Source organism: Schistocerca nitens, chromosome 3 (genome assembly GCF_023898315.1).
Source record: "Schistocerca nitens isolate TAMUIC-IGC-003100 chromosome 3, iqSchNite1.1, whole genome shotgun sequence".
Taxonomy (NCBI): domain Eukaryota; kingdom Metazoa; phylum Arthropoda; class Insecta; order Orthoptera; family Acrididae; genus Schistocerca; species Schistocerca nitens.
This window is the reverse complement of record NC_064616.1, coordinates 405,302,206-405,317,880: the sequence shown is the minus strand read 5'-3', so window position 1 is coordinate 405,317,880 and position 15,675 is coordinate 405,302,206. Positions and strand designations below refer to the sequence as shown.

The 15,675-nt window shown below is 38.2% G+C and overlaps 1 protein-coding gene across 2 annotated transcripts in view; it reads left to right on the top strand.

The window, feature by feature from the left end:
* The window catches only part of LOC126249613 (solute carrier family 41 member 1-like), a 106,059-nt gene that overhangs the window by 29,413 nt on the left and 60,971 nt on the right, over positions 1-15,675 (top strand). For both annotated transcript variants that reach the window (XM_049951278.1, XM_049951279.1), the window contains exons 3-5: positions 3,587-3,766; positions 11,210-11,354; positions 11,724-11,870. In XM_049951278.1, the coding sequence (XP_049807235.1) occupies positions 3,587-3,766; positions 11,210-11,354; positions 11,724-11,870 (472 nt within the window). The remainder of the gene's footprint in view (positions 1-3,586; positions 3,767-11,209; positions 11,355-11,723; positions 11,871-15,675) is intronic.

Sequence of the window (15,675 nt, the reverse complement as noted above, 5' to 3'; positions counted from 1 at the left end):
GTTCACTGCAGCAAGATGCTGCACTTTTATCACTGTTTCAGTTGCACTGCCTGAAAATAATAGCATTGTGCTTGAGACTTTGCACCCCAATGCCTGGGGACAAGTGGCAGTTTATCTTCTCATTTCTGACAACACCAGTGCTTATTGATATTAGCTCTTAGGTTTCTGGGGTAGGATGGTGCTGCTGAAACCAGTCTAACAACTTCTTAGAGTCAGACTTGTATGACTAAATTCTTGAGTCTCTAATGTCCATGTGCTGTTCTGAAATTGTGAATTTAAGTGTTCAGTTTTTTTGGCATATATTTAAAATTGAAGTTTTGGGAAGATAAAAACTTGAGATAAGTTTACTCACCATCCTTCCTATTCTTGCTTGATTCAATTAAGTTTGCCAATCCTCAATTTTCTGCTGTGGTCACGTTTTACATAAAGCAACACTTCGTGACAAGTAACACACAGACATATTGAAAACATGACAGATGTTTAGGCCTCTAAAACCACACAAACTTCACAAGTTACTGCCTAAGCAGATGGCATGGCAGGTATATGGAGGAGTAAACGTCAAACAGGCAGGTTGGGTCTTCCTAAGGAGTAGCATGTTGTTTCAGTGGAGGGAATGTAGTGGAGAGAACTCTAAGGAGGTCACTGAGGCCCTCCCTTGGAACTGCAAAATACACAGCAGCAGTAGTTTAAAAGAGAAGCAGGAAAGGAATATTTGTCCACTTTGGGCAGAGTTGGATCAAGTTTGGAGAGAGCTAGTGTGGATGAAGGAATACATTGATGAGGGTAGTAGTTGGAAAATGGCAATTGGTATTAAGGATAGCAGGCGGAGAATGTGGTCTGACAGTTTCATTAAATCTACCAGTAACACATTCCAGCTGCCAGAGTTGAGGGGAGAGGAGCCTCAAGATGGTACAGAAGTAGGAAATGTGCAGCAGACTGTGACTAGGAACACCACCAATGTTAGGAAGAAGAGGGTACTGCTGCTAGGTGATAGTCATGGCAGAGGTGTAAGCACTCAATTACAGGAAAAGTTAAGGGAGGAGTATCAGGCCAAGTGCTGGGCTGAATCATGTGACTGAGGGTTAGGGCCTTGGTGTAAGAATTTTACAAATGATGATCAGTTAGTGATAGTGGGTAGGATAGGGAATAGCTTGGATAGGGACACAATATACAGTATAGGTGGTGACCTGTGTTAGATAGCTTCCCTTCCTGGTAGCTTCAGTGTCAGTGTGGCTGAATTGTTCCAGCATCATGATCAACTTCAGCTTCCCTTTGCTGTATGGTGAGTCAGTGCAGAGCTGTAGGTAGTGCTGATGACTGCTGACCAGGCACACACTTCAGTGGGAACAGTAGAGAGATGGGGGTACAGTATGGCATGGTCTGCACTGCAATAGGACCGGGAAAGGTAGGATGGTGGATTTAGAATATATCAAATGGTTGTGGGGCCACACATGATCAAATACCTTTTGTCAGAGCTAGGATGACTAGGCTTTTCATTTTCTTAAAGATAAATCATGACAACAAACTACCCTATGTCAAAAGTGTATCAACCACTTTAGTGACATCTTCACCTTATACATAGAAGATAAAGTGTTCCACACCAGGCTGCATGCCCATCAGTCATCAGAGAGAAAAAGAAATGACAAACACCACAGAAATTTTCTCAGAATTATCTATTATTATCAAAATGTACAGTCTATTAGAAATAAAGTGCACCAGCTGGTAGTTGAATTACAGTCTTTGAACAGCGTGGTGGTACGCATTACAGAACACTGCTGTAGAGACAAAGAAATACAGCATATAATGATACTGGCATATGACTGTGCAAGTTGCTACTGTAAAACTACCTTAAATGGTGGGGAGTCATTTGTTTATATCAGAGGTGGTGCACATTTTAAACCTATAGGACGACTGATCACAGTAAGTGTAGGTAAACATTTTGAATTGGCAGCCATTGAACTAACAAAGCTAAACATACATAAGAAGTTAATTATTCTGTATGTGTACCGCACACCTAGTGATAATGTGGATACTTTCTTCCACAAAATAACAGAAGTCCTGGAAAGCGTTTCAGCCCCCAAAACTAACATAATAGTATGTGGAGACGTGAATATTGACACAGGAGGATGAAGTAAAAAACTTTTTTACTTTCTTTTGCTCATTTTTTCCAATGTTCTGCCAGTTTTTTGCAAACCATAAATAACAAAATAAAACTTCCTTGCATGGGTATTTGATAACAGGATTATTTTTATAGCATCATGCTCTATTGGTGGTTTCATGACAGCTTTTGACAGCACAAGAACAGAAGGTGGTGGGAGCTGGAAGGGTTATCTTTCTCTGGTCCAGAGGGGTGACCTTCCTTGTTCTAATCACTGGCACTCTCAAGCATTCTCCAAGAAGTTGATAATGCATGTATAGAACATACTTACAGTAACTTATTTGTGAAGACCTGTTTTGTTCATGTAACTTAATGTACACATTCATATTCAGCGATGATGCTTATAACTGTGTCATTGAGCACACTAAAATAATAATAATAATGAATGGCATTGTATTGTGATGATACTTTGTACCCACCATGTGTAGTATAGTGACACAAGACTGGCCAGACACAAGATCTTGCTACATTTGATTATGGCCAGATCACTGAAACAACACATGCGGAAGATGTGTGCACTAGATTTTCTGTGGGCCCTTAAGATAACTGTCTTGATTAGGATAAAACCTCTGCTGCTATGGTCAGCTTGTGTGACCAAAAATATTTGGATGCAGTGGTTTGTGTTGGCCGGCTGAGGTTGTAAATGCAAGTGTAAGAGTTAGGGTGCAACTTGCCACTTCAGTGCTGGATGCCAACTGTTTCTCTGTCTGGTAACACCCCTCCGATATGAAGTATTGAAGCTAACATCCCACAAAAGCACCTCTACCAGCTGCTTACAGCATGCCCCCAGATGATTTGTTATTGTTGAACTGTTGTAGAGAATTGTCTTCCTGACAAGACCAGAAAAAAATATATTGAATATTTCACAGTCCAAGGGAAAGTGGCTCATAATGCAGTATGAATTACTTCACCAATTGAATAACTGAGTTGGTTCACACTTCTATTAAAAGTCAATATTTTATTGCTTTAATCTACTGAAAAGCTAGAGTTTGGTTTGGCATTAATATTATTTTCTTTACTATCATACAGATTATATCGAACTGGGATTTGTGGCTCTCTCTCTGAAAGCAAATGGGATACTTAAGTGTTTTTTTGCTACTAAAAGGCCTTGAATTTTATAAAAAAATTATAAATAAATAAGGCACTGACATGTAAGACATATAACATTGACATTTCGTAATGTGAAGATGAATGAAACTAATGGTGATTTTTAGGAATAATACAATGGAAATGCTTTGTGGTTTAGATGACATGCAAAATTAGCTACTTCAAACATGATATTAATGAATAGTTGACTCTTGTTCGACGTCAAATAACAAAATGATACCTTTGCAGTTGGTAGTTCACATCTAGAATTCAGTCTATAGTCTAATTTCTGAAATTATAAATATAGGTTAGGAATTATAAACTACTTTTTTATTCTTTCAGCACTGGACAGTATTTGAAGCAGTGACAGAAGTTGTTATACTTGTACCTGCACTGTTGGGTCTCAAAGGAAATCTGGAGATGACCCTTGCGTCTCGCTTATCAACACAAGCTAATCTAGGTCACATGGACACACCTAAGCAACAATGGAGCATGATTGTTGGAAATCTTACATTGATACAGGTTTGTGAAACACCAGTATGGATAATACCTAACAAGCATGACTGCTCAGGAACATTTGGAACAGAATCTCAATGTATCAGCTTCTGTCTGCAAAATTAAATTTTTGCTGTTGAAGACCTAAGTGAGGTGGCACATTGGCCATCCATCCAGCTTTTGGTTTTACATAGTTTCCGTAAATCGATTAAGGTAAAGACTGTATGCTTTCTTTGTTAAATGACATTATCAATTTCTTGCTTCATCTTTTTCCTATCTGAGCTTACGCTCAGTCTATAATGACATGTTTGCCAAATCCTAATCTCCCTTCATCCTTCATCATGCCCAGTGCTCTAAATGGCAGTGTTTGGAACAATGTATTTTCATAAAGTACGTGAGTTAGTTGGTTTCCTTTACTGCAATCAAACATAAGTTTGAGATATGATTGTGTTTCGAAACAGCTTTCTTTTGCTGTGTCAGTGGTGTCGTTGTTTGACATTTCAATGTCATTTATAAAATGGAAACTAATTATAACAGGACCACATCCTTCATTCCCATCATCCTCCTGGCCACAACCTTCACTTGCCCCCTGCTTCACACATGCTTTCAGTGTGCTCCAAGACCCTTAATTCACTCATCCTACACAGACACCCTCTACCCTACAGTCTCCCCTATCTCTGTTCTGTCACACCATTCCGATCCACTACTCCATGTCATCGTGTGCTGGTGAGTTGTTACCTTTATTTCTAAATTTTTTGTTTAGCAACAACTCTGAAGATTGTTGAGCACCTCATGGAATAAACAACTTTCTAAGCTTTATTTTTCCTCGAAAGGCCTTCGTATCATTAGAAACAAAAGGAGCATAAACCACACACTGAAATGACTGCCACAATTGACTGGAATGTAACTAGCCGAGGTACACTGAGATGAATCAGTGTGAAATTATGGAGGTGTCCAAAGGATAATAATTGTAATTTTAGTTTAGCTATGCTGGTTTAGGTTTCTTGTAGTTTCCTCAAGCCCCTCCAGAACTATGCAAAGATACACCTTTAAATGAGACCATAGGTGATTGCTTCCCTTATTCTTGTAAGACTCCTCAAGTAGTGATTGTCTTGATATGAACTTAACCCTCTGATTGCTACAGACATGCTCTTTGCATTCAATGTTGAGCACGGCTTTGTTGTTGCTGTACTGCTCGCCTAATGCTGCCACCCGAGAGATGGTGTTCCTGCCACTATCTAGGAAGTACCCATCATCCAATTTTAAGAAAAATATTTGGTGAAAAAATTTGATTTTCTTCTCATCTTACTGTCTGACATCTTTGCTTCTTTGCTTGATGAACGACTGAATTTCTTTTCATTATTTGTCATAGTTACTGTGCTGCATCAAATTAAGTAAACCATTGCATAAAACTGAGTTTACAAATTTTAAAATGAATTGAGTAGACTTTGCTTATAGTTGATTTTAGCTTATACATTGCTGTGTATGAAATGTAAATAAGATACTGAAATTTCATTTAAAATAATTGAGAGCAGAATAGTATCTTACTTCATTCTTGAGGTATTGGTTTTTATATCTGGCAGATGTTCGCCCTCGGCATGCCCAGTTCCATCCCTGCACATCAGAAATTGTCGTCATAACTATCATCGTATTTCATAAACAGTTGAAGATATCAAAATGAGGTTTTTTCTTCGAATGGTAGCATACCAAGATTCACGTAAATTGTATAATAATTATTGGCCGACATATGGCAGTAACTTGTCCGCAACAGTGAGAAGGTCAGCAGAACTGGGCTCAAAAATGCATCATAGTGCTTAAGGAAAACCCAGAGACTGCATTTAAACACATCTTCAGCACCTGGGGAGTGACGGATCGCGACAAGTTAATTCATCCACAGCAGTGAAAGGGTTAAACTACTCCTTTCACATAGGCATAAGATACAAATGCACAATTTACTGAACCTGATCTGGAGAATTTGTGATGCAAATAACATTAAATACACACATTGATATTGTACTTCTCATCATAAGCTTAATGGTGTAGTAAGGCTGAGGTGAATAGCCATATATGATGGAGAATCTGCTCCCCATCTCCCTTCCAACCACTTACATGCTAATAGTAGAATGTGCCCCATCATATTTTTTATTTATGTATTTATTTATTTAGTTATTATCTCATTTATATGTGGTCCTTTATACACTAGTTACTTTCTGTTCATTGGTATCATTATTTTCCTGTTTTATTTAAATACTGCTCAATAACAGTTGGATATTACTCTTCATTTCCTAGGTTACATATATCTGCCAGACAGAATAGCAACGCAAGTAGAATACTGAAGGGTACATTCATTTGGAGAAGAGACTGCTGTATTGCTCTCAGTTGAGTTGAATCTCCAGATCTCCATCTGTGACACAGTAGATTACACCACCGTCATGTCACACTGTCACTAGTGCATGTCTTCGTATGTGCTCTGAGTTTAAGGCAAAATGAGTAGGTCTGCAGTGGTTGAAATTCAGATCACTAGCAGAGAAGAATATAATCTTTTCTGTTCTCATTATCACCTTGAATATAAAAGTAATGAATTATTGTGAATTTGTGTTGCTCACATAGGATTTATGGAAAAATAGAGGCTTCTGGAAATTGATAATTTACTCACAAATTGCAATCATGGTTCTGCATCAGCTGTAGAATATTTCTGTACAAATGAAAGTTTGTGCCGGACTGGAACTCGAACCCGTATTTCCCATTTGTTGCAAGCTGTCACTTTAATCACTTCTGCTATCTGAGCACGCTTCCAGGAGTGGCACAAATCTCCATTTCTCCTCCTGTGTTCTTATGCTCGCACTGCATTACCATGAATCACCCACATGAGGAGACAGTTTTCTCTCACCATTTTGTTGCAATGGCATGAAATACTGTAGTGCAATGTCAGAGACTCTGCGTTGATGACCAACAGCCAAATTAAGTTAAGAATGAACTCGCAAATTGCTGTTTTGCTTCTACATAAGCTGTAGACTATTAGAGAGTAAACACCAGGACAAATGAAGATTTGGGCCACTCGTAGGAGCATGCTCAGATAGTTGAAGTTGTTACAGTGACCACACGTGCCAAACAGGAAATTTGGGTGCGAGTCCTGCTCCAGCATAAATTTTGATTTGTTCTGAATTATTCTACAGCTGATGCAGAAACATAATTGCTATTTGTGAGTTCATTCTTAATCAAATGCAGCTGCTGATTACTACAGTGTCTCAGACACTGCACTGCAGTATTTCTGAAAATTATTGAGGGGCAGTGTCAGCTTCAGGTATACTGTAATTAAAATGTACAACATTCCTTATCCTACCAGGATGTCTGCATTGTCAGAGGTTTGTGACATTGACACCTGATCATAAGCACATTTGTAAAATAAATTAAATTACATGACTAGTGTGTTTTCTGGTATTCTTGAATATTAAAAAAAAACTTATGGAACAGTTCTGAATGTCACAGTGAGTCACTCTTGATTTTTAGTGTTTTATATCAGGCATCACCTGACAGAGCTATAAGACATTCAAGGAGTCCTGCAGTCTTATATAAATGCTCATACTTATCACAGTGTAAAGAATGAGGCTTCTAAGTGGATATTTATAAAATAATTTCCCACTGAACTTCAGGTACCACTAAGCTGGTGACTTTAAGGTGGTTTCCAAGAGGATGCTATTGCCAGGGGATGTATTGAAAGTATCATGCTTGAGCTACTACTGTAACAAGAAACTTCAGTTCACTTTTCACGTATTAATTATCTTTCTGTCAACAGTGCTCTAACACAGAAAGTGCATATTTGCTTCTTGTTTGTAATGAATGCTCCATTTTAATCTCCATATCCAGCTGTGCAGTTAGATTAATAGTATCAGCTAGTGATTGAGATTTCAAAAGTGAGTATACATGTGTTATTCATGGCATTGTTTGGGTCTGTTTTATTTAACCTCCGTTGTAGGGAAGAAGTTCAGTGCCTTGACGGCAGCTCGGTCATTAGAGGCAAAGGACTTCTTTAGTGGGACAAGGTAAGTTGCTGGAAGACAGAGGAATTGGTTAAATATATATGACTTTATAAATGGAACTAACCCGATGTTCACAACAGATGATTAAGATCAAAGAAAACTGTTAGAAATGACTATTACAGGTTTGAACATAACTTCTCTTGGATACAAAGACTAATGTCTTAACCCCCTCACATCTTCATTGTAGACATAATGTGTATGTGATACGTGTTAGTGACAATTTTCATTCTAATGTACTACACACAGACTATAGTGAGAGAGTAAGCTTGAGCACTGAAGCTTTTGTGACAATCAGTGTAATTTCTTCTCAGCCACTACTTGCAGTGTTAAGGAAACTCATTGTGTTTAATAAAAGGAAGTGATAAAGGATGTTCAGTGTAACAGCTGTTACTATTGGTTCATTGAGAAATGTTTCAAAGTAAGCGTAAATTTCGTAAATGATGATTATTCAAATGGTTCAAATGGCTCTGAGCACTATGGGACTTAACATCTGAGGTCATCAGTCCCCTAGAACTTAGAACTACTTAATCCTAACTAACCTAAGGACATCACACACATCCATGCCCAAGGCAGAATTTGAACCTACGACCGTAGCAGTTGTGTGGTTCCGGACTGAAGCGCCTAGAACCGCTCGGCCACAGCAGCTAGCGATGATTATTCATACTCTTGGCTCACAAGATTGTATTCAAATACTCAGTATTAATCAAACTAACGTCTTGATTTGCCTTACAAAGCATATCTCATTAAAAGGGGACAGTCGAAATTGGCAAGAAATGGTAAAAGAAAACTCAACTTTGTGCAACTATCTTGAAGACGATCAAGATATATGTAATATACACACTGCCGTGTGTAGTTAGTATAAACTTAGATCAGAAATTGTCTCAAGGCACAGTTATTAATATGCTTGAAAGACAATTCTTATTAATATGCTCTAAAGGCAAATAATTCAACAGGAGACCCCCCCTGTGAAAGGGGGAAAACTGTGGAAGTGAGTGTTGTCAGTGAAGAATGGTTGGAAGTTGTAAAATAAGCTGCTAAAGTGAAATAGACAACAATGAAACCATTATCATTAGGAAATATATTTGTGGTGGCCAGTGACAATAAAAACAGTGTAATGTATAAAAATAGCATAGAGGCACAAACAGGATTTGTTCCTTCTACGGGTCAGCAAAATAGTGCTTCTGGATTTGGGAGCTGCAAGATGTATGAACCTTGTAGAAAACTAGTCATCCTAACTGACAGATATGCTCATGACATACAAGTTTTCCAAAATGAAAATCTCAGGATTTGTTAAACTTGGTGCCAGACTGTTAGAAGGAAGCATGCCCAGGAGTAAAAGTGAAGTATCATATCTTCCATCAGTTGATTTCATTGGACTGGCAGGCAGATCAACAATTTTTAGAAAAAACAAACGTATGAAGCTACAAGGGATATTCAGTAAGGATTGCAACACTTTTTTTTCCCCCCTCAGCCAATTTCGGTTGAAAAACTGCGGAATTTGTTGTGGGACATGATGGAATATTCCCGCTTCAGCCCCTTTTGTTTCATGAAATTCCAATAGGTGGTGGCGCTATAAGTAGCATTCAAAATATCATTTGTAACAGAGGTGTGTTCCAAGCACAGAGCTGTCATTGAGATTCTTTTGGTGGAAAACCAGAACAGATATTCATAGGCACTTGCAGAATGTCTGTGGAGACGTGGCAGTGAACAGCAGCATGGTGAGTCGGGAGAGACATCTGTTATTGCAACAAGGCCGACACAGCTGTGACCCCTGCATTATTGGAACATGCAGACATTCACATTTGAGGTGATTGACGGATCACAATCAAGACACCCTGCTGCTATAATGGATGTCTTTGCTGGTAGTGCTGACACACTTGTCCACCAGTTGTGATACTCAGAGGTGTGTGCCCACTGGATTCTTCACCGCCTCGCTGTACACCATAAAGAGCAACGAAGGATCATCTGTGCAGAATTGCTTTCGCATTATGAGGCTGATGTGACAATTTTATGTCGAAAATCATCACAGGCAGTGGAATATGGGTTCATCACATTGAATCTGAAACAAAACAGCAGTCCGTGGAGTGGCACCACACCTCTCTCCTCTGAAGAAAAAGTTCAAAGCTGCACCATCAGCCATTAGTCGTGGGACCAGTCTTCCGGGAAACTAAAAGGGTTATGCTATTTGATGTCCTCCCTTATGGTGCAACAACCAACTCTGAAGTGTATTGTGCAAATGAACTTCTCCACAACAATGCAAGGCCTCACACAAGTCTGCACACCCGAGAGGAACTCACAAACCTTCGTTGGACTGTTCTTCCTCATACACCGTACAGCCTGAATCTAGCACCTTCTGACTTCCATCTGTTTGGTCCAATGAAGGATGCACTCCATGGGAAGCATTACGTGAGTGATGGAGAGGTTATTGTTGCAACAAGACATTGGCTCCAATGTCGACGAGGAGAGTGGTACCATGTGGGCATACAGCCCCTCCCAATAAGGTGGCATAAGGTCATCACATTGAAAAGGAATTTTGTTGAAAAACATGGTTTTGTAACTAAAAGAGTGGGGAATAATATGGTGTATTGGAATCCTGAATAAAACAAACCTGCTTTCAGAAAAAATAGTGTTGCGTTACTTATTGAACTCCGCTAAAAAGTGTTCACTTAAATGCACACAAATGTGGTGCTCCTGAACATTGTCACCATAATCTCCCACTAAAGGGTTTTGTGAATGATGAAATACTCAGTCAATGATCAGTTCACCAGGATATGCAAACTTTTTTAAAAAGTTAATAGAAAATCCAAGATAAAATGCCACAATATTATGAAAAGGATAGTTGCTACTCACCTATGATGGAGATGCTGAGTTGCAGATAGGCACAACAGAGAGACTGTCAGAAAGTGTGCTCTTGACCAACAAGACCTTCATCGGAAATAGCTCCACACACACACACACACACACACACACACACACACACACACACACACACACACACAGTGTCTCTGGCTGCTTAGACTGTGGTCTCTGGTCTGTGTACTTCAAAAAATGCAAATGTGGAAACAAACTTGTTACTTTATGTAGTGGAAATCATTATCTTCATTCTTACCTTCATTTGTATTCTACTCAGAATTTTTGTTGCTTGTACTCATAGTGAAGTATTACTTGTGATAGTTTGTATATTGGGACATGTAACTGTTGCCTAAATATCTGAGTATCAATATTGTTTTACAGTTGGTGTGTTCATTTCTCAAGTAAATATGACTATGTAGATTATCAGGAAGTTATGACTTTAGTAATTGTAAAGTTACTAAAAGTTTGTAAATTATCCAAGGCATGTTTTCATATATATATTTTTTTTTTTCAATGTTGGCATCTTTTATTGTGGCGATAGTCTGATTTTTTTTTTTGTGTATCTTCTTTCGCACAGTGTCAGGCAAATGTGGTTGGATTCCTTGCTTCAGTTGTGGCAATAGTGATGGGAGGTTTCAAGAGCAGCAGTGTGCGGCTTGACCATGCACTTCTTATGTGTGCCAGCAGTTTAGTGACTGCTTCACTTGCCAGCTTTGTTCTAGGTAAAACTAACTCTCTAGTTATTTTCTTGTCTGTATTTAGTTGTAATTAACATTATTATATGGCTTCAGTAACTTTGCTAGTGACAGGTATGTAAATATTAATATTTGTTGTTTGTTTGTGGATTTCATTAATTATTGTTGAAGTAACTTTTCTTTTTCTTTTTAATTGAACATGAAAACCTCTAATCAAACCAAAATCTGTACTTAGTGGAGCAATACTATTTACGTGGATAAAAATTGGGGAATCTTTGACATGATGCACATCTTTTACTTTCATCATTCTGATACATAAGTACTGTTTTGCGTTGATAATTATGTTAAATTGCTTTGTGCTCAATTTGCACTAATAAGCTATTTGTTCTTTTTTAGGTCTTACAACTGCTGCAGTGATAGTTTTCTCACGGCATTGTAGCATCAATCCCGATAATGTAGCTACTCCAATTGCAGCAAGTCTTGGTGACGTTACATCACTCGCTCTTCTCTCATGGATATCAACTGTCCTCTATGATGCTATAGGTACTAATATTTTCTTTGGGCAGTTTTTAAATATGGTTCCAATCTATTAAAACTATAAAACTAGGAAAATTAGTGATTGAAAATGCAAAAAAATGAACAAAAAAGATATATGGAACAGTTACTTGTGAAATGTGAGAAACTGTGGAAAACACAATTACTGATGTACTTGTGTACTTCAGGGTAGGCATGAACTGAGCATGATTCTATAATTGTTGACATATTATTGGGCCCCAAGCCATAGAAACATGGAAAGTTTTAATTCTTGTTCTTTCTCAAATATTTGTCACTCCCCTGAGAACTTCCACCACATGTAGTAAATACTAATTGTGCTAAATATCTTCAGGTTATTTCCAAGTGAATGTATATTGACTTCAACCATGTTGACAGTAAAGGAAAATATTTAAATTGGTGGTGGTGGTGGTGGTGGTGGTGGTGGTGGTGGTGTACTCCTGAAGCTCACATCTAAAATAGGGACACTGCACTCTGTTAAATTTCCTCACACACAGCATAAAAATTGCAGTAGGTAGTGAGTCTTCACCACTAGTGTCATCTGTAGTCTGCAACTTGTAGTGCTATCTTGCCTGTGTGTATGTAAATATGGAATACTTTTATTGCAACTAAATTCCTGTCACTATAAGTTTAGATGAACAGTAAAAGCCTGTGTATAATTTAGGCATCAAACACGGAACTGTGATAGCACCACTCAGTCGTACACTCTTAATGACAATGAACTTCAGTTTACTGTCTATAAAGTACTGTATATTGGCCTCTCTTGGGCACTTAAAGGTAAAGACTGCAGTTGTAAAAGAACCAAAATTTGTAAAGAAGACTGAATAGGTTAATAAAATAGTGATTGTTTATGGAAATAAGTAAGCAAGAAATCAGTCTGTGCAGAGGCGTAACAATGGTAACTAGCATTTAACCTTCTATGAATTAGTTACTTGTGATCTTATTTTTAAAACTATGACCTTTTTATATTTTTCCACTAAAAGATTACACTACTCTCAAATATACTTGTCTTTACACAATGTAACACAAAAGAGAGACCCCAAATTACACACTCACCTGATTTTCATATGCTTGACTTCTTAATCCACAGTCTCTAGCTGTCCGAGTAGAATTATACAAAGTTTCAATCAACAGCAGCAGACATCATGAAAAATGAAAATGCTCTGTGAATCAAATGTTCGTAGTATTAGACATTTTAGGGCTAACCTAATTTGATGATCAACCATCTGATACAGCTATAGAAACTGCTAAAACTGAATTCATTGTAAATGTTTATAATATTGTTCATTTCATAACAATGTAAAGGGCTTTTTTCCCAAAATACTTGAAGATACTTTGTTGTAAAATAAACGGTCGTTTAAAAACGAAATTTACTCTCTCGGCACTTACATCTTTTGACCTATAGTGACATAAAAGCAAAGTATTACTAGTTTATGACACAGCTCCTGCCTTCTACCAGACTTGTGTGAACACAGTACTTTTCTTCTCTCCTTCAGAAGTTCTACATAAAAACAGATTTCATTCAAAGGAACATAGGAAATATTTGTGCGTTTCAGTTAAATAACTGTGAAGTCTCACGCACAACTACGACATTTATTAAGTCATACCACACTTTTTTGAGAGAGAGAGAGAAAAACAAAATTACTTAAATGAACATAGAATTTCAGCCCACACCATAGCCATAGATCTCCACATCACAGTTTAAGCCATATCCACTCCTGTAAACACACAGATTTTTATATCCACCTCCATTGAATGCTTAGTGGTAGCCTGTATGATATCTAATTGTTAATGTACGGAAAGTTCTGGTTGAGAATACCAAATTATTTAGGAATTAAGGAGACGACTCACCTAAAGACCGAAGCACTGCTTCATCGCCAAATACACGCACAGAAGGTACAGAGCTTTACTTTGCTAGCTTTCTCAAGCTGTAGGGGAAATGTGCACGGTCCCCCCACCCCCCACCCCCCCACCCCCACCTACACACACACACACACACACACACACACACACACACACACACACACACACACACACACACACCACCCCTTTCTCATTACCCTCGCCCAGTACTTGTCAGCTTGATGTGCGCTGCCATCTCGCGCCCTAGCTTGTGAAATGAAATTGAGTGCTCGGCCATCTGCCATGTGTCCCCTCTACCTAAACCCCTAGCTAGCCCACGGACAGCTCCCAACTCCCGCGAACTGCTAGACGCTTTCCCCCAACCACCTCCCTGCCTCCCACTTCTCTCTATCCCTCACCCCACACTGCACCTCCACCTCACTCCAGTACACTCACCATGATCAACATACAATAACAAACTATGAAATCACTCATCCTCACAGAATTAAAACATAGATGAGCTGTGCCTCCTTGAGGCTGTTAGCCAGACAAACTTAACCATCATGCCTGACTGATAACAGGTGGCATTAGCATTCACTTCTTCTCCTATTTAGTGTGTCACATTACCTGTCAGCACTTATTACAACTAATGATGTATCAAGACTGAAAAATTTATTCACAAGGCAAAGTTTCTTAAATTCAGAGAGAAAATGATTTACTTACTAAGGACTTGTATCAGTGGTGGAAGTTATACCTTCTTATCCTCCAGTGTTGAGTTTTGTTGGTGCTCTAGTTCAGTTTATTCTTTTGACGAGTGCTGCTGTTTGCTCTTGCATGCTCATATCAGGCTGAATTGTTCTGAAGGTGCCTGTATGTGGCTTTGCATGTACAACACATGTCAACATAAAAATAATTGGAAGAAAGAGAATTTTTGTCTTTCTGATTACCCTGATTACTGTGTGTATCAGCTTTTGTTAAAATTTAGAATGCCTTGTTTTAGAGTGAGAATATGTCTGGAATATTTAGACTTTCAGCTTTCCTGGTCATGTATTCCATAGTTTACTACTGAATAGGAATATGAGGTGAGTCAGGAGAAAAGATCCATGCCATGAGGGGTGATAGTACTGGTGAATCTGAATAAATAACTTCATACGGACATATGCCCTATTCCAAATGCTTTCAGAGCTAGACCACATTTAATGTCAGTTTTGTGTGGCTTTCTTGAATAACTCGAAAACTGGAGCCACTACCAAAACCCTGTCACAGCATAAAATTAAACTACATTACATTTCCTACAACAAAGCCCCTATTCATTTTTTCTTTAGCGCTAATAGTTTGTGTGAAGAGAGTGAGATAATATGGAAAATCTCACATTACATGCATTTGCTGTAGCTTAGGTAGTTTTTGTAGGCCAATTTGAGGTAGTTTCCTCACTGGATAGACCACAAGTGTCCTGTATCAAACTGTTCATTACAAATTCTTCTACTCTACTGTGGCACGTTGTAAACAATATCAATGTACTGAATAATAGAGAAAATAAATAACAATGTACATTAAATGTGTTCTTATCTTGGAAACATTTCAGAATAGGGCATATGTCCATATGAAGTTGTAGGTTCAGAATCACCAATACTATCACCTCTCAAAGCATGGACTTTTCCTCCTGTTTCTCTCTGTATATGAAACAGGTTATTCGTATTCCATATTGCAGATGATGTGGGTTAAAAATACATAGGCCAAAGAAAACAAGATTAAATTTTTTTTTCTGTAGTTAGACAGGTGTTCATTCCAGTGTAATCTTTCAACTGTATTGATTACAAGACATTTTGTGCTTTTGTCCATGCCATTTTATAATCATAAATTATTTTACTTTTGTTCTAACCTCAAGACCATTGTAATTTATTGCTCAGACAATACACACACACATGAAAGTCAAGGTACAATTCAATTAGCA